This window comes from Micropterus dolomieu, linkage group LG10 (genome assembly GCF_021292245.1).
Source record: "Micropterus dolomieu isolate WLL.071019.BEF.003 ecotype Adirondacks linkage group LG10, ASM2129224v1, whole genome shotgun sequence".
Taxonomy (NCBI): Eukaryota; Metazoa; Chordata; class Actinopteri; order Centrarchiformes; family Centrarchidae; genus Micropterus; species Micropterus dolomieu.
The window spans coordinates 14066981-14088249 of NC_060159.1; the positions used below are offsets into that span (position 1 = coordinate 14066981).

Here is a 21269-nt window from a genome sequence, read left to right on the forward strand (position 1 = left end):
AGGGAGGTCACGACGACAATGTGGGGGACTCAGGGAGGCCGGAAGACTTAGCTACTGCAGTAGATGCCAGGTTTGTTATAGAGAACTGAACGACATCTGTTGTAAATTTCACAATAGTATTTCTGTCTTTGGTGCTCAGGAAAGAAAACATGAGGTCTTGGGTCTTGGATGTTTTTTCTAGGAGAAAATTATCAGAACAGATTAGTGTTCCATATGGCGGTGTCTTGCTGCCACAAGATACAAACATAAACTACATCTATTGTTGTTTAATACAAAAGAACATGTTTTGGTATAAAAAGATGAGTTGGAATGTTGTTGATGAGGAGAATACCATCTTGTATGTACCATGTTGTATTTCTAGTTTTTTCAGCAATGTGCTGCTGTAATTCCAGATTTAATTTACTCTTAATTTACTCTAAAGAAGCTATGATGAATGTTTTTAGCAGTGTTGATTGTAAGGATGGTAATGTTGGTTGGTCCACCACTTTGGTTCAGACTGAAATATCTTAACAACTGTTGGACTATTGGATGGATTGCCAAGAAATTTGGTACACGCATTCATGTCCCCCTCAGAATGTACCGCAATAAGTTTGGTGATCTTCTGAGTGTGATCTAGCTCCATCATCAGGTCACAATTTCGGATTTTTCCAATACTTTGTTTTGACTAATTGCTAAAGACATTTCCACAACTTTACTTTGTGTTTAGTGCTAATTAGCAAATTTAAGCATGCTAACACACTAAAATTATGTTGAAAATGCTAAACCCACTGTTCCTGCCCAGCAGACAGGCAATGTTACTAGCTGGTGAACATGGTGTAGCAATTAGATACTAAAGCATACAGTAAAATAATTTGACGTTGACTTTAGATTCCAAGTAAATGACCAGTTGAACTGAAAGTGTTTTATTTGTTTGTGGAAATGAATTCTCCTAACACAGCCTTGTTCAGTTCTCAGTATCAGCGCAACAGTGAAGGGTTGTTGGGGTGTAGCCTATCTCTGTCTGAACCAACTGATTATTCACGCTGCAGGATACTGGAGGACAGGCCTTATTAGTGATGTGCTAATGTGACATTAATTGCTTTTACTTTTTCACTCTATTTAGAGGCTGCTATCTGTTTCAGGAGCCTGGCCAGATGGTTTATCGGCTGTGCTCCGGCAGTGGTGTTGCTAATGGACTGAAGCGCAGAGCTGTAAAATAACGACAGCAACAGGCGACCACGAGAAATGCCCGTCATTGAAGTGTAGAGGTACAGAGCACCTGTCACACTGTGAAAAGCAGGACAACTGATCTGAAAACTGTGCTGTTGTTTGATATCATCTTTCACTCTAATATTGATCTGTCAAAAATCGAGAAAAGGACTTTTGGAGGAAAAGAATGGCAAAAAAAACAAAGACACTGTTGACCTCAAATAGATCATGTCTGTTTGTTTAGAGTATTTTTAAGCTTTTGTTGAAGAGCAGTGACAAGTCTTCATTCAAAATATTGGCAGGCATTGACTATATGCTGAAAATAAGGCAACTGCATTGAGCAGTAAAGCCAAGACCAGGGTCAAATGCTAAATAAGAAGAAACTGGCACTAGAGACACCCAGGGGAAACCTCTTCCTCTGTGTCCTTATGCTCTTCCTCCTCTGTCCTTACTCTCCCATCCACCACCCCTCCACCTCTCCCTTACCTTGATGCCAAACCTCCATGACCTAGGCCAAGATCAATAGCACAGTTTAAAGAGGATGGACTGTGTAAATAGAGACGATAGATCCTGCCGATGAGGATGCCTTGACCACTGATGGCCTCTGACGGGTGCGGTAGCATTTGATCAAGTCTTACATTGATGGCTGTCGATACGTTTGGCACAGAGGGGTTTGGACCCTGTCAGTGGGACATCAGGATTGTGAAATGTATAGGCGTGGGGTCCAAAGATGAGTGGTCAATTTTTAGATAATTTTCTGTGTGAGTGTTACAGTTGAGGCTGAACTGGGGCCATTAGAGATCTGCAGTTGCAGGCAGGTATTGGCTAATGGGCTTTCAATAACAGCACCCCGTGAGTGTCCAGTGTGCAGACTCACCTTATTCAGTTCAGAGTGGATGAAGTACACATTCTTTCTTTTAGTACGCTTCTTAATATTAAGAAAAGCTAACATTACTCACACAGTTTAGCCCATTAATTAATTAGTTGATCAACAGAAAATGAATTAGCAACTATTTTGATAATTGATTCATTGTTTTAACTCACTTATCAGGCAAAATGGCAAATTTTCCTCATTTTCAGCTTCTGAATTGTGCTGCTTTTTCTGGGTTTTTTTTAACCATTTGGAAATTGAATATTTTTAGGTTTTGAAACTGTGATGGTCATTGTTCATTATTTTGCCATTTTATAAACCAAAGTATTAATAGAATCATGGAGACAATAACTGGCAGATTAATCAAAAATAAAAATAGTCAATAGTTGCAGCCATCATGACAGCACTCCCCCCTCAGCAAAATCCCAGTGATTTGCAGAATAAAAAAGGGAATAATTGGTCTTTCATGTCAAACTAAGGCCAGTGTATGTTCTAACCTGTGGTTTTACACATCCATTCGTCCATTTCAGTTAAGGTGCAGATTATGGGCATCTGTATCTTGTTCTTGGTGAGGACCTCTTCTCCTTCGCTTTTGATTACAAATGTTTTTCATGTACGACCATGATGAGAAATCGGTCTGTAATGTGCGCACACAGTTCCTCGTGGAGACTAAATTGGCTGTTTTCATTTTCCACAATGATATTATGCATCAGGTTGAATTCCCCCAAATAAAACCTGGATGGCATGCATTTTCAAAAGTGATTTATTATAAATAAAACATTTTTCTGCATCTTTGAAGACTTGCATTACCATATCTCAGGCATCAGCTTTTTTGTGCAAGATTTCTCTTTGCAGCGGTTTTAACGGACTATGTGTATGATTATTTATATAGCTTACAGCTTCTCAGTTAGATGTCACTTACCTGACCCATCTCTTGGCAAACAGCCTCTAACCTCCCAGGTGCATTTGTAAACTGGGGGCCAACCGACATTCATATGGGAACATTTTGGAGGTTCACAACAGGCTTTTTGGTTAAGAGCTGTGACCCTTTATGATATTTTGACATCAGGAGAAGGTGTAGCAGAGCATACAAAGCTAAATTATAATTAAGATCAAATATGGTTTATAGTTTTACATTACATCTGTAATGTAAAGATAATCTTGAATCTTTCTAATATTTGCGAGGCTATGTCAGTCTTTCTAAAGTTTCCAATAAGCGCCAATTATGGAGGCTGCAAGGTGCAAATGTCAAAGTAAGATGGGTAAAGAGGTCTGAAGGATGCAACCCCAGCAGTGTATAATCACGGCTGACTTCTGAATGAGCGTCTGTGTGTCTGGAAATATTGCGTCTTGTGGAAACTCACCAAAAGCCACAGTGTCTCGCACAAGTATAAAGACAGTGATTTTACCAATGATCCAGGAATTATGGGGTGCAGAATCATCCACTATGAGTACTATGTCTCCAGGGATGAAGTTGCGCTTGACTCTTGTCCATTTCTGACATTCTTGTAGTTGTGGTAGGTACTCCTTAGTCCATCTTTTCCAAAACAGATCGGACATGTACTGAACCTGCTTCCATCTCCGGCGTGCATAGATGTCCTCCTTCTGAAACAGGCCGGGTGGTAAGCATGGTTTGGCCTTAAGAAGAAGAAGGTGGTTAGGTGTCAATGCTTCTAAGTCATTTGGATCTGTAGATTCTTTAGTGATAGGTCTACTGTTCAGAATTGATTCCACTTCACAAAGCAGACTTGTCCTCAAAGTGGAGTTGAGGATTTTCCTGATGGAGCGAATCAACCTCTCCCATGCTCCTCCATGATGTGATCCAGTTGGAGGGTTGAAGATCCACTTAACCCCCTTTAAAGTCAGAGCATCATTGATCTTCTCAAGGTTCCATCCTTCAATGGCTCTTCTCAGCTCACGCTCTGCTCCGACAAAGTTGGTGCCGTTGTCTGAGCGTAACTCTTGAACCTGTCCTCGTCTCGCAATGAAACATCTCAAGGCGTTAATGAAAGAGTCTGTGTCCAATGATGAAGCCACTTCAATGTGTACTGCTCTTATTGCCAAACATGTGAAGATGACTCCGTATCTCTTCACAAGGATTCTCCCACACTTGACTTCAAATGGACCAAAATAGTCCACTACAACAAAACTGAATAGAGGTTCCTCTGAAGAAACTCTGTCTTCAGGCAAGTCTGCCATTTGTTGTTGACCTGCAGCTCCATGTAACCGACGACAGACCACACACTTCGGCAAGATCTTCCTTATGGAAACACTAGCACCAGGGATCCAGTATCTCTGATGTAATCTGGATAACATGTGATTCCTGCCTCCATGACCAACCTCTTGATGAATGTGTCGCAGAATGAGGTCAGTAATATGAAGATCTTTAGTTAGTATGGCAGGATGCTTGGACTCTTCGGACATGACAGCCTTACTAAGTCGTCCTCCAACTCTCAATACACCATCATCCAGTACAGGATTCAGCTTGTATATGTGACCGTCTCTTTTCACACACTCTCCCCTTTGGAGGCTTGAGATCTCTTCTGAGAACCTTCTTCTCTGACAGAATCTTATTACCTGCATCTCTGCTTCCTTGATCTCTCCCACTGAGAGATAATCACGACAGAGCTCGTTTTTGAAGTTCTGCGGCTCACTGTGGACCGCACCTTCCTTTGGAATTGTATCTGACGCACACTGAGCAGGACATGCAGTATCTTCTTTCCTTTTCCTGAGACTCATGAGCAAACCCTTGAGCCTTAGGATCCAGCCAATCACTCTTGTGAGACGTGTCCAAGATGAGGCGCGATTGATCAAACATGTCACGGCGTCGTCTTCACCTTGGGCTGCACACACTTCAATAGCAGCTGATACCTTAACCTCAAGGTCTCCATCCGGCAGTTCCTGCAAGTTGTCTGGGTTGACGGGCCAATCCTCCTCTGGCTGCATAAGAAATGAAGGACCAGATGTCCACACTTCATTCCTTAGAAATGGTTCATCCCTCTGGAGGCCACGTCCGCTGGATTGTGTGCAGTATTCACAAATCTCCATTGAGATGCGTCAGAAACCTTAAGAATCTCTGAGACTCTGTTTGCAACAAATGTACAAAACCTTGAAGTTTCATTCTTGATGTATTTCAGTACCGAAGTACTGTCTGTCGAAAATACAGAGCGTTGAAGTTGCAGTCTTAACTCCTTTCACAATAGTTTGTCCATTCGTGCTGCTACAACAGCTGCTGTCAGTTCCATGCGAGGGATCGTAACAGGTCTTAAAGGTGCCACTCTTGATTTTCCCATTATGAATGTGCTGTGTGTCTGAGAGCAGTTATTCTGCAGCAGCAGATAGGTAACAGTACCATATCCCTTCTCACTTGCATCCGCAAAATGATGTAATCGAGCAGTAGTTGTTTCTTCAAAGTTGAGAGGTTTTAAACAGCGTCTGATGCTGAATCCATCCAACAAGTGTAACTCTTCCACCCAGTCTGTCCACTCTTGGGCAACCAGTGCTGGTATAGAGTCATCCCATCCTAGCCCCTTCTGACACAGATCCTGAAAGATCCGTTAAGCTGTAAAAACGACAGGAGATAGGATTCCCAGAGGGTCATAGAAAGAGCTGACAGTTGAAAGGATACCTCTACAGGTCAATGGTCCATCTTGAATGGTAATGCTGTACTTAAAAGGTGTCAGATTGAACACACCACCGCACCCGCCATGCTCTTTCCACAGGTAGTGTGTCTTGATCCAAATCCAGGTCCTTGACTTCCTTTGCTTTCTCCTCCTCAGGTATAGCTGCCAGCACCTTGCGACTGTTATTTATCCACTTTGTTAGATGAAAGCCACCCTTTGCACAGATGTTTCCAAGGTCCTTGTAGAGGGCTATAGCTTCCTGTTCTGAAGCAACAGAAGCAAGACAGTCGTCCACATAGAAAGTGTGCATGATGGTCTCAATCACCTGCTGGCTGAAGAGTTCTCTGTTGTCTTCTGCACACTTCCGCAGAGCAAAGTTAGCGCAGCTTGGAGATGATGTTGCCCCAAACAAATGGACAACCATCCTGTACTCCTCCAAACACTGACCGAAGTCTCCAGTGGGCCACCAGAGAAATCTCAACAGGTCTGCATCTTCCTCTGGCACTCGTACCTGATGAAATATAGCCTCAATGTCGGACATCAGCACCACAGGCTCCTTCCTGAACCTGGTTAGGACTCCAACCAAAGTACTTGTTAGACCAGGACCATGTAGAAGCTGTGCATTGAGTGACACACCTTGAAATGATGTCCACAATCAAAGACAACCCGGATCTTTCCTTTCTTGGGATGGTATACTCCATGGTGTGGAATATACCAAACCTTGCCGTCACTACGTTCCTGATCTGTAGCAGGCACTCTTTCTGCATATCCCTTTGATATGAGGTCGTTCATGAAGACTGTGTAGTCTTGGTGAAATGCAGCTTCACTGATGCACCTCCTCTTCAGGTTGAGGGTACATTGTTCTGCAATCCTGCGATTGTTAGGCATGCTCAGGCTTCTGTTCTTCATAGGTAAAGCAATGCTGTAATGGCCGTCAACAAGTCTTATTAGCCATTTCCAGAAACTTACAGTCCTCTCTTGACAGCCCTGGCTGTTCATCCTGACTGCATTCTGGAAAGTCTGTCTTGAACTGATGTTTCCAGAGTTCTTCAAGTGTAACAGCAGATATTCTGTTGATGGTAACAGACTGACACTCGGGTCCATCACAATATTCTCCACCAAGTGGTCCGTTCACTGTCCAGCCAAGCATGGTCTTGATGGCATATGGTCCTTCATCCACACTCCGGATGACTTCCAGTGGTTCTAATACTCTTGGAACATTCATGCCTATTAACAGTTCCACCTCTTCATCTATCTCAGGCAGGAAGACATGTTTCAGATGAGGCCATTTCTCCAGATCTTGCTGTCGTGGGATGTTACTCACGTTGACAGGCATCCTGTGTTGTGTAAAGATGTCTGGCATTTCACAATACAAGTCACTGTCCAATCCAGCCACTTCCAAGCCTGACACAATACAACTGTCCACAATTTTCTCTTGGCCTATGGTGCGCAAAAGAATCTTTGTTTTTCTCCCAGAGAGCTTCAGTCTGTCCATCAGACCCATTGTGCAGAAGGATGCTGAACTTCCCTGGTCCAAAAAGGAATAGGTTTCCACTGACCTTTGACCTTTCATGGATTTAACTTTCACTGGTACAATGGCAAGTTTACAATCTTGGTCACCAGCCCCAGTGAGACCACTAGTTTGAACCGCAACCAGAGCACTGTCCATTACAGTGTCTGAGTTGCTCTTGCTTTTCTCAGCATCTGCTCTCCTTTCCTTAGGGTAGATGTGTAGCATGCTAGGGTGTTTCAACCCACAGGTTTTGCAAGAGAGACGATTCCTACAGTCCTTACTGATGTGTCCAGTACACAAGCAGCCAAAACAAACTCCATTCTTTTTTAGGAAATCAATCTTCTCGCTGTGAGCCTTCTTCTCCAATAGAATACACAACTCCAGTGTGTGTCCACCCTTGCAGTACAGGCAAGATCTTTCAGATGAATGTCCGTGTTCAACCATATTTTCTGTTTGAGTTCTTTTTTCAACAGCAGAGATAGCAGTGGCAAAGCTACTTCCCTGAGTCCTTAAGCACGATGGTTTTGCTCTGCTATTTTCTTTGTTTGTCACAATCGGTGGGGTATCCTGTAATTTTCCAAATACAGGGTCAGTTTTAATTTTGACTTGACGTTCAATAAAACCCACAATATCAATGAACATAGCTCTTTGGCGGTCTCTTTCCTGAATATCACATGCCACTGTTCCCCACTTGTATCTCAATTTGTAGGGCAGTTTCCTTATCACAGTAAGCATAGTGGCAGGAGTATTTAATTCACACAGACCGTGAACCTCATCCATGGCATTGCAACATCCACGCAAGAAGAGACTGTATGCCTGTAAAGCCTTTCCATCTTCTGACTTAATTAAATGCCATGAAGTCACCTTTTGCACGTATGCAGACCCTATCATATACTCATTTCCAAAGTGTTCAAACAGTAGGGTTTTAGCCTTTGCATATCCAGTGCCATCAGTCCTGTGTTGACAGCTTCTGACAAGCTCTCTTGGTTGCCCCCTGGTGTACTGACCCAGGAAATGCAAACAATCTTCAGCATAATCAGTTCTTCCCTCAATAAACTGTTCAAAGGATCGCATGAAAGCATGGTACTGTAGTGGATCACCATCAAATATTTGGATGTCTCTCTTAGGCAATGATGAAAGGCAGTGTTGATTCACCAGCATTGAAGTTAGTTCATTTTGTTTCTCCATTATAGACAACAGTGGATTGTGATCATTGTTGCCATTCATAGAAGGAGATGTATGGACATGACTGTGATGAGATACTTGAGGCGCTGCTGCAATTGGGGCTGTGCGCTGTGTTCTCATTAGCTCTGAGGCCCCCCTGGTGGAGATGAAGGGCATTATCTGCTTGCTCTTGTTTAAGCCTTGTTCTTCTTAAGTTGGAATCAGTATTGTCAGGTAATGATTTTCCCTTTCAGGTTTAGGTGGTACAAAAGCGTGGTGGTAGGAGCTTCAGTTTTTCTTTCACTTTTCTCAATATAGGACTTCATTCCATCTGATCGCCGTGAAGCAGCACTCCGTACATCAGATCGAGAGGCTCCTAAGACAGCCATTTTCGCCATTGATGCAGCTATATCGGCTTCAAGCTGAAGTTGTTCTTTCCTTTTTCTTTCTTCCTGTTCCTCAAGAGCATGTTTTTCTTTGTGCCTGTACAGCCTTTGCCCTGATACGTGCAGATGAAGTTGTGTAGATATTGGATTTTGAGTTTCTGCTGCCTTGATTTGATATACTGTCACTTGGTAATATTTCATCCTGGCCGTCATGTTGAGGATTTTGATGAGATTCAGATTCTTGACTGTTGTTAATTTCTCCTTTTTCCTCTGACAGAGATTCCTGAGGGCTTTCTTCATTATGAGGCAGCTCTGAAGGACGTCTGCTTAGATGTTGACTGATTTCTGAAAGCCATACTTTGCCATCCTCAATAAATCCTTGAATGGTTTTGTTGATGCTTGTGAACCATGTATTTTGTTTTTCTTGTTCAGCAGATGGAATTAAATGCATCAGAGACGTGTGCAATTCAATAGCATTTTCAGACAACTCCTCCAAAACATCCAACTGTTGCTTAACCTTTAAAGCATTGTCATCATCTTTCATGAGCTCCTTGAGAGACATTATCACAGTCTTTATTTTATTCACTTCCTTTTGAAGCTCCTTCTGGATCATCTCAAATTTGCTCGCCAGACCTTTTTCTGTGAGAGTGATTTTTCTTTTATCCATTTCAGATTTGCCATCATTTGAACCAGCCACACATTTTTAACACATAAAACAATGAGCGTCACAATACGATTCCAATGTGAATCCAGCAACATCCATAGCCACAGCCGTAGCATGCAAGGCACAATAGACATCCAACTTGATAAGCCAAACCACACACTTCCAATTTCCAGGCCTCCCAACGCAACACCGCGAGCACGGTCTCCCGACACAAATGAAACACTTCGACTTGTGGCAGTAACCGTTTCAAACTGCGCTCCAACAAGCCATACACAGTAGCTACAGAGCAGAGGTTACATATCGCAATTTGCGAAGCGATTCTGTTGGGATCGCCGTTGTTGAACCTGAAGCCGCGGAGATAGCGTGTGGCTCCCAGACCGGTTCCAGTTTCTCCGTGTCTGTCTCAACAAAGTTGCATGGACGTGGCTCCGTTCCGTTGTTGCCGATGTTTTTGCTGACAAATATAGGCGTCTATCTAAAAACTAAAATGTAGACACCGAGAGGCTGAGTAGGGAAAATCTGTCTGCCAGACGCGCTGATTGTCTAATAATTCCAGGATTCCGATTGGTGCGTTTTGATGGTTTATTTACAGGTAAGTTAGACTATAGGCCTACAGGTGATCAGTTCCATACAGCAAAGATATCCATAAAATACTAGAAAAACTGTCAGCAAAAATTAGGCCTTCCCCCCATCACCTCCTCTCTCTAACATGAACAGGTGATATTCTAATTTACTATCAGCACCCACACCATGTGATTAAAGCTCGTGAGCAACCAAAAGAAGGGAGCGTTCAAGAACCCATACCTGGCTCCTACAATGATATAAGTTATAAGTGTGTAAAAAACAAATTGCTGAGCCAACACATTAATGGTGAAGTCATAGTGTAATCCATTCCTGCAGCATAACTATGCGCAAGATTTATATGCTTTCTGTGGAAACCCACCTATTTTACACTTTTGTAGAGACCACATGAGCAGATAACATCTTGCCATCTAAGTTAATATTTCTTCAGTGAAAACAAAAACATTACTCACCTGCATTTACACTGCATGCATATCCAACATTATACTTTGTAAATGCAGAATGTGTGTAGTCATAATTCTGCTTATCTCACATGTGTGACAGCTCACATTTTAGTATATAAACCGGCCCATTACCGTCTCTGTAAGTTATATGCAACAACACAATCTGTTGAACCTGTATCTGGCCAGCTGCTCATATTAATCAAACAGCCCACTTCCCTTTATGACACAAAGCAAATAGTCATAAATGCTCTTATCAGCCTTTCTAATAGTGTGGACATTACAATCAGATTCATGGTGGCATAAACTATTACATTTCATCTTTATCATATCAAACAATCACTTATTTTTCACGAGCACCGTTTATAACTGCCGGACAGCATGTTGCATAATGAAATTCAAAGCAGTCTATCAGCTGGAGGGATCTCACGTTCTTTACTTATATTTACATGTATTTATGTGGATTTTGTTTTTCCACAACAGGCAAACAGGCATGATGAATGTAGGGCTGCGGTCCCTCTGGGACATGTGGCTCCCTGCAGAACTGATCTGTGGTCAGGCAACGTCCAGTCTGTGCAACGTTTTATCACAGAGGAGCCTCTTCATCATCTCAACATGTTGTACTGACAAATAAAGACTGTCTTCTGCAGTGTAATGTAAGGATGACATAATTGCAACCATGTCTTAATAAAACTAATACCTAAATAATTGTTGTACTGAAATAAAATACCTTTTATTTTAATATTCACAGCAACTTCCAAAACATACAGTATGTCACTAGACAATTCAACAACAGTTACATATATAGTCATACATGTACTGTATAGAGTCAGATGTCAGTAAACAGGTATGTTTGCATCCTGTGAAAGACAGTGTAGCATTCTCCACAATCAAATATGAGGGACTTTTTCAGACCTCTGCTTTGTATGATCCCCCTTTAATTTGGAGCACTTTGATTAATCAATTAATATTCCTTTCTCAAGGTCTTTTTATAAACCTCATCATTAATAAAAGCAGACATTCAATTAGCAGCCGAATCTTGATTGCCAATTTTGTCATAACAGTCTCCCTTTCTATGCTTTTTTTTTGGTTTGTTATAGTTGGGAGTGTGGTGCAGGTAGGAAGAATTAACTAATTTCATTAATCTAATTGTCATCACTTTCAACCATCCCACTAATAAGTACAAATTAATATGATTAATCAATTTGACGACATAAACTCATTCAATTACAGTTTTTCAAAGGCAAGTGGGTGTGTTGGGGTGATAGGGAGGTGCAGCGAGTGAAGGGAGGTGGGCAGCTGAGCAGCTTGCTCTGTGAGGAACCCAGCCCACAAAATTGAAGTCAAGTCAGGCAATTAGTCATTGTGAATGATAAATAAATGGGGATGAATTGTGGAGGGCAGATATGCCACTAACTACCGTCTTATTTGATCAGTGAAATTTGGTGCTTTTTATGTAGAAAACTAACCAGACTATAGACCCTAGATTATTGGCTGTTTTAGTAATTTTAGACCAGACTGTGTCCCTCTTCTGTTTACCTGTAATCTGAATTCAGTATAAGGACAATAGCGAGATAAAACAAAAGGTTGCTTTTAGATATGATTTAATGCAGAATTGTCCCATGTTGTTATGTACATGTCCTTTTTCATTTTCTTCCCTTGTTTGCTGATCCACCATTGGAGTTAGGCACAAACTTCTCAATAAGAACCACAGGCTGCACAAAACGAAATTAAATATAAAGATTAAATGAGTAAAGATTACTGCTACAAATGTTCTGTATGTAGCGTATTATACAGTAATCTTTTGTAATAGGCCTTTTTATGTAATATAGAAGAATAAACATACAAAACAAACAATACAAAACAAATGTGAGAACTACATGACCGGCATTCAAGGTCAATGATTTAGATGATTTTGGTCCTCGTTGTGGTTGTCCTAATTCAAATTAGGCTCCTAACTAAGATTCGAATAGTATGAATGGCTGCAGATTAACGTCTCTGGAGCGTATTTAAAGCAGATTTTATTTGTATATTTCAGATCTACTGTACTGAGAGAAAGATATGCTGGCGCAGCACTTTGGGTTATGCCCTTTAATGCGCTCTATCTTATCAGCCCAGCATCACCCCTATTTAAACCAGTGTCTGATTGAGCAGTGTGATGTTGTTTGGGTCTTACTATTGGTAATAGTTTATAGAGGCAGCGTCTCTAATTTGTGAAGTGAGGTATTATAGAGGAGACAATTAGACTGAGGTTCGATTGCCGTATAGAAGCTTGGATGCTGACAGTCAACACAGAAGGCTTTCAAATGTCATACCAATTAATCTATCCAGCCATCAAACAATATTCTGGAAACAAAGTCAGGGGGGGCGATCAATCCGCATCACTTTTCTCCTCACCGGGTTATGGGAAAATTGATTTGTCAAACAAAGCATTTTGGAAGCAGTGCATGGACTTGTTCGGGATCCATTAGCCTCCATTGAGCATTTTGTTTAACATAGGATTTTCATCACAGAGAAAATGCAGTGTCCTCAATACTGTGAGCAACAACTTTACGATTTCTGATTTCTTTGTTCTTGCTTAGAAAGCTTTAGAAAGTGCTGATGAAGACAGAAAAGGGCTCACCTCTAATACATTTGAAAATATTGGTCTCTCATATATTCATCAAAATTATAAAGAAACACTTCCAATGGTATTGTTATTAATGAACGGTATAACAATCAGTCCCCTTTCATCCAAAAAGCATCAGGCATTAATCCCCAGTATCAGTATTATTGTACACTGTGGGGCTATCCTGCCATCCTATACAGCGTGGCTGCCCTAAGCTGTATCATGAATTCCCTGTGCAGTGTATTGTTCTAAGACAGAACTGTATCACATTGTGCCCGTCATGCTGTTTTAGAGGGGAGAGAGCTTCCTCTATGGGATTTCTCCCAGCCCTATCCCCTGATAATGTATCTCTCCCTAAAGGCTAGGCCTCCGTGACCTTGTCTTATTCATTGAGGGCGTCTTAAGCGAAAGAACTGAATCCTGAATGGGCCATTTCCCCTCTTTTAACACCCCTTTAATGTCATCAATGAAATATGAAGTCATTAGGCGATATTAAAACACTGCTGACAAACTAATTAACGGGAGACATTAAACAGGACGGGCTTGATTAATCCGCTTTAACGATTCTTTTTAAGTGGTTCTGGTCAAAATTAATACAGATTTACTGGTGATCTTAAGAAAAAAATACTCTTATGTGTATCAGACCTCAAGGGCAACCTAAAGTCACTGGTCTTTTGCCTCCCACTGCTCTCTCTGTTGCTAAACAGATTCTCAACTCACACAGTTGGTCCCTGAGTGACAACAAACTACTGTAGGTTGTTTGGACACACATGCTGTAAGTCTACCCAAAAATACTTTTCTATTTTAATTTATTGTTTCATAAGGAGACTACTCAGAATAGTTGCAAATATTATTGTTGTTTATTTAAATAATATTAAATCAATTAGCAGCCTGAAAGATATCCATGTCCATTAAATGTTTTTGGATCTGAAAATGAGTATGACTTAATAACTTTTACTGTTTATTATTATCATGATTAATAGACATAGACCGTAAGTGTTTAAATAAAAATTTTATATATATATATATATATATATATATATATTTTTTTTTTTTTTTTTTTTTTTTTTTTTTACTGACAATGGTTCTTTGTTGTGTAGAAATGTCTTTGTAAATGTCTCCCTCTTGTGGTAAAAACGATCCAGGGTCAACTGCTCAGCATCAAACATTTGTTGTGGGCAGCTGTGAACATACCAGAGTAGTTAGAAATCACCTCTGACCAGGGGTGATTCTAGGATCAGACCTTTAGGGGCGCTCAGCCCCTAATGAGAATGTAGCATGCACATAATGCCTTGCAAAAGTGTTCACTAATTGGTGGAGAGTATAAGTAGGCCTTCTAGAGAGGAGCTGGTGCAGAGTGGAGCAGGTCAGTTCAGGTCACTTTGTGATGAAAAGTGGTGGGGACATAAGGGCTCAGACAAGGGGCGTGATGATACATTTGAGATTTGAGCCATGATGCACGAGAACAAGAGCACTATTTAGATTAAATATTTGATTGTGTGCGGTCGTCCTCCCCCAGAAGATTTTGAGCATTAAACTCGGTGAATGCTCCGTATTTGTATATTGTCTTTCTAGTCTTTTCGACCACTCAACACTACATCACATTCACCATTCACACACATTCATACACTGAGCCTAAAGTGCTCAAACAGAAACTAACATTCGCACACATTCATACACTGGTGGAACAGCGTCCCCCTGTAAATGACCATCAGTGGACCATTTAGTGTCAGACAGCAGTATGGAGCTGCAGGCTCAGAGGAGGGAGGGTGTTAAAAGTGTTTCCTAATTTAAGTGTTCAGTCATGTGTTTTCAGTTAAAGTTCAGCTAAAGTAGTAGAAATCTTTATTTTGGTTGCACAAAATCTGTGCAGTATTATTTCTATTAGTAGGCTATAATATTCTAACATTAAATTAAAACTAATTTCATAGCTAGGCCTACTGTTAGTAGTGTTGGGCAGGAACTGTAATAATATTACTTTTCTCATTTTACATTTACTAATTTTCCCAGCAATTAGAAGTGTAACAGATTATTAACAGACTATTTCCAAGACAGTAATATTATTACAGTTACTAATCCAAGTAAGGCTTACTGAGTAACTGAAAGCACCATCCTTAGTTTTGTCCGGTTTTTATATAAATATGCTGTAGTGCCAAATGACGCTAACAACACTGGAACCGGATGTGCACGGAATGTAGCTGCTGACAAGCTGGAGTGACGATAAACCAACATTGTAATCCCAAAAAATAAAGTAAAAAGCTAATTTAATAAAAGCAGTTTACTCCGAGCTCCTCCAGCAAAAGGCGTAGTTGTCAGAGCATAATCCAGTCCGACCATGGGTGTTTATTTGTCCAAAAGCTGGAGCGCTGCTCCCTGCTCCTCTAGCCCAAGTTTAGCAGCTCTTAACTGGCCTGCAGATTTTCAATTGCCCGCTCTGCCTGGCCCTCTCCACACAACGCTCTGAAGCCGTCGTTGGCATACAGACAATCTCAATATTTGATAGGCTATCACGACTCAGTATCATGCAAATTTCTGGCTTGAGTTGAAAATATTCAACTCACCTGAATTCCTTCGCGTTGCCTTCGCGTCGCCGGCACCGCCCCCTTTGCGTCGCCAGGAAATCGTGGCTCTACGCGTCTTTGCATTGACTTTGTATGTAAACTCAAAGCCCTGACAGCTCGCTTCGCTTTTGGTTTGACAGCACCAGTAGCATGAATGCCCAACTGGGCGGCAGGTCAGCCGCACTGGACCTGATGTTATTCAAGTCAGTTGTTAGTATAATATTACAATAGGCCTATTACTTACATAATCTCAGCATATTCAATACATTTTTATATACTGTATGTTTTACCACTAGTTTAGGCTTATTATGAATATTATATTCCAGGTACAAGAGTTGGGAAGAAACTATTTACATGTAATTTAGTTACGTAATTGAATTACAAATTAACTAGTAGGCTGTGTTACAGTTAGGCCTACTGTGGAAAATGTGTATTTAAATCACTGTTACTTATGAAAATGTTCATGATAACACTGGGGGTTAAATCTGAATATTTTCTGTAAAAAGCTTGGCTATATGTTGAACAATATTAATTTTGTTGCTTTACATGTTTTTCATGTGTCCAATGTCTTTCTTTGTCAGTTCCAGTTGTTTGATTGGTTCTCTAATTAATAAATCTCTAAATGATTATGCACCTATTTCTTCTGCTGCAGCTAGCTGGGTCCTGCCTCATCTTTGCCTGCCACATCAACTTCCACCAAGGAAGCGGCCAGTTAATTTGGCGCATTCAGCTGCCTCTTGTGTCGACATCTTTTTCATCTTAATTCTTGTTTTTTCGGCACCACACCTTTCTTATTCCTCTTTCTTTATTTTCGCCATATTTACCGTCTCAGTTGTCCTTATCACACAACTCTGGGCTGTCATCAGAACCGACAAAACGTGGCAAACCGGTGCAAAAGGTTTTGATTAAACTCGCCCCAGATGAAACTCCTTCAATCGGCGCCGTAGAGCCAATCAGAACTTTTAGCAAAAACTAGGATCCGCTGCTCGAAACCCCCCCCCCATTATTGAAAGTGTTGGTTTGACCCAGACTGACAGGCACCCAAACAGCGTTCGCTGAGCTGACTGGTTCCATTCCTTTAGAAACTGAAAAATGTCAGTATTTAGGGACATAAAACCTGTTCAGTGTAAGAAAAGCCATATGAAACTGTAGGCTAATTGCTTGTTCCTTCTCTTTCTTCTCCAAAATTTAACATTAGAGGACAAAAAAATAATTTTCAGAAAATAATAATAAATTATTGTATTACTTTTAGGGGTGCTTAGATGAAATTAAAAAGTGTCTAAAATCACCCTGAAAATCACCAACATAACTTCCTTATTTGACTTATTACTTTATAGGACAACAATCAACCTTTGGCATTATGTAGAGGACACAAGGATCAAAAGGTGCTACAAGTACATCTACTACTAGGCTGATGATAACAATAATGATGAAAAGAAGAGTAATATGTGTGTGCTCAAAAGTTTTTCCCCCAAACTTTAATCAAATTTTAAAAAATAAATAAATAAATGAATTAAAAGCAGATTAAGTTTTCTCAAAAATGCAGTTCTAAATTAGGTATATAGTCTGTTTAATGTAGTTTTTGAGAGTTTATCAAAAATGGGTATTCTTTTCAAATAACGGTATTTGTAAACAAACGTTTTTCTTTATAACATGTATTTGTATATTTAATAAATCCATAGATTGAACAAAACATCGAGATCATACACTGGTGACTCTGTGGGCTTCCGGAAGTTGTCGCCTGAAGATGTGTTGTGTTTCCGTCATCAGTGTGTGTCTTGCACTGTAGCATTAGCTGTTCAACATCGACGTTTCTAAGCGTTTTTGAAACAAATTTTCAGGAGGCTAAAAGTGCACAATAGTTAATTTAACGGGTAACCGTTCTTACTACAGATGTGGTATTTATATTGTTTGTTTAATGCGGTCTGGCCCAGTCGGGAAATGAAAATGTAACGTTTGCTATCGATTTCTGGTCGGTGAGTTAGGTCAGCGTTAAGTTAGCTGTTAGCTTTTTTTAGCCACTCAGGCCCGACTGTATGTGAGCACAAAGGCCGTGTACATCGCCTCGCTTTTTTAAACAATGTATCCCTCCTGGGGAAATTTTGGTGGACCCCAGCCGCCAAACTATGGAGGTTCTGGGCCCCGTAACGTTAAGCAGCCTGGTGGAGGCCACCCCGCCCCGGCAGTGGGGTTCGGCGGCTTCGAGGCCCCAACCAGCGGCTCGCTGTTCTCCAGCCTGCAGCAGCAGCACCTCCAACAGATGCAGCAGCTGCAGATGCTGCACCAGAAACAGCTCCAGTCTGTGTTACAACATGGTAACAGTGCTAATACGTACGCAGGTGGACATACAGGGCCATCGTGGCATTTAGAAGGATCAGGACATTCAGACAGTGGTGTTGGAGCTCAGTCCTACTATAACGTTAAACAAGACGAGACTCCTGCTCCGCAGGTTCACCCACAGCCTCCTCCGCCTCCACCTCAGCAGCAACCCAACGAGCCCCAACCGGTTCCTCCCCCTCCAGAGCCTCCGTCGTTAAAGCTACCGGAGAACAACGGTGCTCCCAAACCCAAAGAGGCCAACAAGAAACAATCATCCACGACAGAAGACGACAAATCCTTACCTTTGCAGGTAATGTCTTGTATCTGTCCAGTCAGTCATGCTCAGTTAGTCATACTCAGCAGCTGTTATATGGAATAAGTTAAGCGACCCAAAGTATTGAAGGAAATTGATGGAGTGTCTGAGTTCAAAACCCCTGTAAATAATTGGTGTATAGTATTTAGTGGTTTTGAATGTATGTGCTTTCATCTTTGTCATTTGTTCCCCCTTCCATCGAGGATTACAATGGATATAAGCATACAAGCTGTTTTATGTTATCCTTTACAATTTAAAATTGTACACGGAGTCCATATTCTGTATTTTCTTTTTGTCAAATAAAATCAATCAATCAAGAAACGATACAATCCAGTCTAAAATCTGGGATGTTATACATATGTACAGCGTGAGTCTTTGTTATTATTTATGTAATGGATTATTACTTATTTGTGTTTAGACTTAATACAGCATAGAACATCAATACATAAGGAACAAGCTACTCTAATTAATCTGAGAAAATATTAATTTATTTCAGAAGTATAGCCCGGTACTGTACATGAGTAATGTAAATGAAATGTGCAATGTCAAGCATGTTACCAGTATTTGTGCTTGAAGTGAATTTTGCATCAATTGGGTTTAATATGTTTTTATGTTTTCAGAAAAGTGAAATATGAGCTGTTTAAGATTTATTTATTACTGAGTCATTTTAAGATATACTCTGATTATTCAAATTATTATTATTATTATTATTTAAATTGATTTAGTAAAGTTTTGTTTCAGGCCATTGGCTTAAAGTTGAAAAATGTAATCCTATTACAGTTATCACACTGAGCAAGGAATTGGCAGGTGATACCAGGAAGGAATGATTCAACAAACAATTACTGCATTTAAAAATGAATGGATATTTCTTAGTATAATAAACAAGTTTCAGCATGTGTCCTATTTCAGGGTTTGTAAAGACCATGCGTCAAAATGTTTGTTTTACTAATGAATCTTCTCTGTAAGTTACTGACCTAAGTCTGTGAATGATGTAAATAAAGAGACCAAGGTTCCTGGTGTGCTTTGTCTGACAGATGTCCTTGTAATTGCTTCACCCAGGAACAACAGCAACTTTGGTACAAACAACATCTTCAAAATCTACAGAAGTTAAAGCAAGAGAGAGCCAAACAGAACCAGAAAGATGGTGATGGTCCTGTGCCTCCACCACCCGTGGGACAAGGGGTTCCCCCTCCTCCTCCATCAGAACCACCAAAAGGGGCACCTCCTCCGCCCCCTCCAAAAGAGGAGCCCCCAGCGCCACCTCCACCTCCCGAGGAGGGAAGGGTAGGTATTCCTGAAATGCTAGTGGTGTTTATGTAAGAATTCAAACTCAAAGAATTTAAAATTGTTGGAACACTAAGAATACAATCCCCTAATTAAAGTAGATTGTTTCTTATTTCACCATTTTAATTCTACACTGCTCAAAAAAATAACACTTAATCATCACAGTGCAAGATCAAGTCAGTTAAACTTCAGCGATATCAATCTGTCCATTTGGGAAGCATAAGCGATTGTGAATCATTGTCACCTGTTTTGGTGCAAATGAACGTGACAACAGGTGCACTGGAGAGGCAACACCAAGACAACCTCCAAAAAAGGAATGGTTTTGAAGGTGGTGGCCACAGAAAATTGCGCTCTCATTATCCTTCCAGACTGATTGTTCTCATGAGGGCGTCCTCTTGTGGGATATGTGCTCACAACCCAGCACCGTGCAGCTCGATTGGCATTCACCAGAGAACACCAGAATTGGCAGGTTAGCCATTGGTGCTGCGTTCTCTTCACAGATGAGAGCAGGTTCACACTGAGAACTTGTGACAGCAGTTGAGTGTTGCCGTGCTCGCATTGTGTGAGTGAAAATCATTAGTTGCGCATTGATATTAATGATCGTGTGAAATTTTAGTAGCCGCAGTCATTAATTCAGCAGTGGGGGAGCACCGAATATAGGGAGAACATGTCTCTGTTATGGTTCACGTGTTGTATTACATGTAACAGTGTTTTTCATATTGGCGGATATTCAATCCGCGTTTGCTGCAGGATCTCTGTATGAAAGCAGCTATTGTCTTTGTGAAAGAGAGAGGAAGCAAGCGAGCAAGAGGAGGGGCTGAGCGCAACTCAACAATGTAATATGAGTTTACCATTTTAAATAGTAAAAAAAAATCAATATGTGGAGGTCAGCGTTGATATTGTGGCAGGCCACTACAAATAAATCAATGTATGGGGAACACTGCAAGTCATTTCTACCTCCTTGGTCGGATCTTTACAAATACTTAGCTTTAAAAGTACCAAGTGGTCACACAGTGGAAAAAAAAGAAATCCTGTGTAGACAAAAAAGGTGCAACGATAATCTTTTTATATTCGCATTGTAGCACTGAGTTGTAATCGAATCGTGAGGTGTAGGTCTGCAGCTAACGATGATTGTAGTATTTGAAGCTTCGATAGATTATTTCAACGATTCATCGATGCGTCGTTTAAGAAGTACTTTTGCGTTGTGTTTTACCTCATCTTCGGTATGATTTTGAATCCAGCTGATGGTTGGTGATTTTAGTTTCCATTGACTGTTGTTACATCAAAATATTCTCATACAATACAAGAATCATGCAATGTACAGTAAAATCATCTAACATAATGAGAAGAGAACATCTCTCTCACTCTATCATCGTGTGTTACTCTGCAGAGCGTGTACAATTGTTGGTAGACCACACAGAAGGAGTGGAGCGAGACAAGATTGTCCACTAGTTAATCAAATATAATATATAAATAAATAAAATATCGTTCTCTTGGATGAAACAAAAGCTAAAATGTGTCAGCTATTATACTTTGGCAGCCATTAATACCTGGCCCAAGTAAAGAAACACTTGCTGTAGCTTTTAAGTTGTGGCCTGGAGTTAATTTTTTCTGTTTGACTATAACTCACAACACTGTAACATTAGAACATTAAATCAATGCTATAATATGTGTTGTATAATTAATATCTATAGTGATTACTGTTTTCCTGTATATGTTAAAACTGAACAATGCTACACTAAAGGCGAATTAT

General features: G+C 40.6%; 1 protein-coding gene and 1 long non-coding RNA gene across 7 annotated transcripts in view; both read left to right on the forward strand.

Moving 5' to 3' along the window:
• The first annotated feature begins 496 nt into the window (after positions 1-496).
• LOC123978081 lies at positions 497-11136 on the forward strand. Its single transcript, XR_006826858.1, has 3 exons — positions 497-628; positions 1103-1247; positions 10915-11136. It is a non-coding gene; the product is annotated as an uncharacterized LOC123978081 (long non-coding RNA).
• A 6230-nt stretch (positions 11137-17366) lies between these two features.
• Positions 17367-21269, forward strand: part of ylpm1 (YLP motif containing 1) — a 33583-nt gene continuing 29680 nt past the window's right edge. For 3 of the 6 annotated variants that reach the window (XM_046060039.1, XM_046060044.1, XM_046060043.1), the window contains exons 1-2: positions 17369-18229; positions 19292-19516. In XM_046060039.1, coding sequence (XP_045915995.1) covers positions 17681-18229; positions 19292-19516 — 774 coding nt within the window. In that variant the 5' untranslated portion in view covers positions 17369-17680. Of the gene's footprint in view, positions 18230-19291; positions 19517-21269 lie in introns of all 6 variants that reach the window. The other 3 variants (XM_046060045.1, XM_046060041.1, XM_046060040.1) reach the window with 2 other exon arrangements.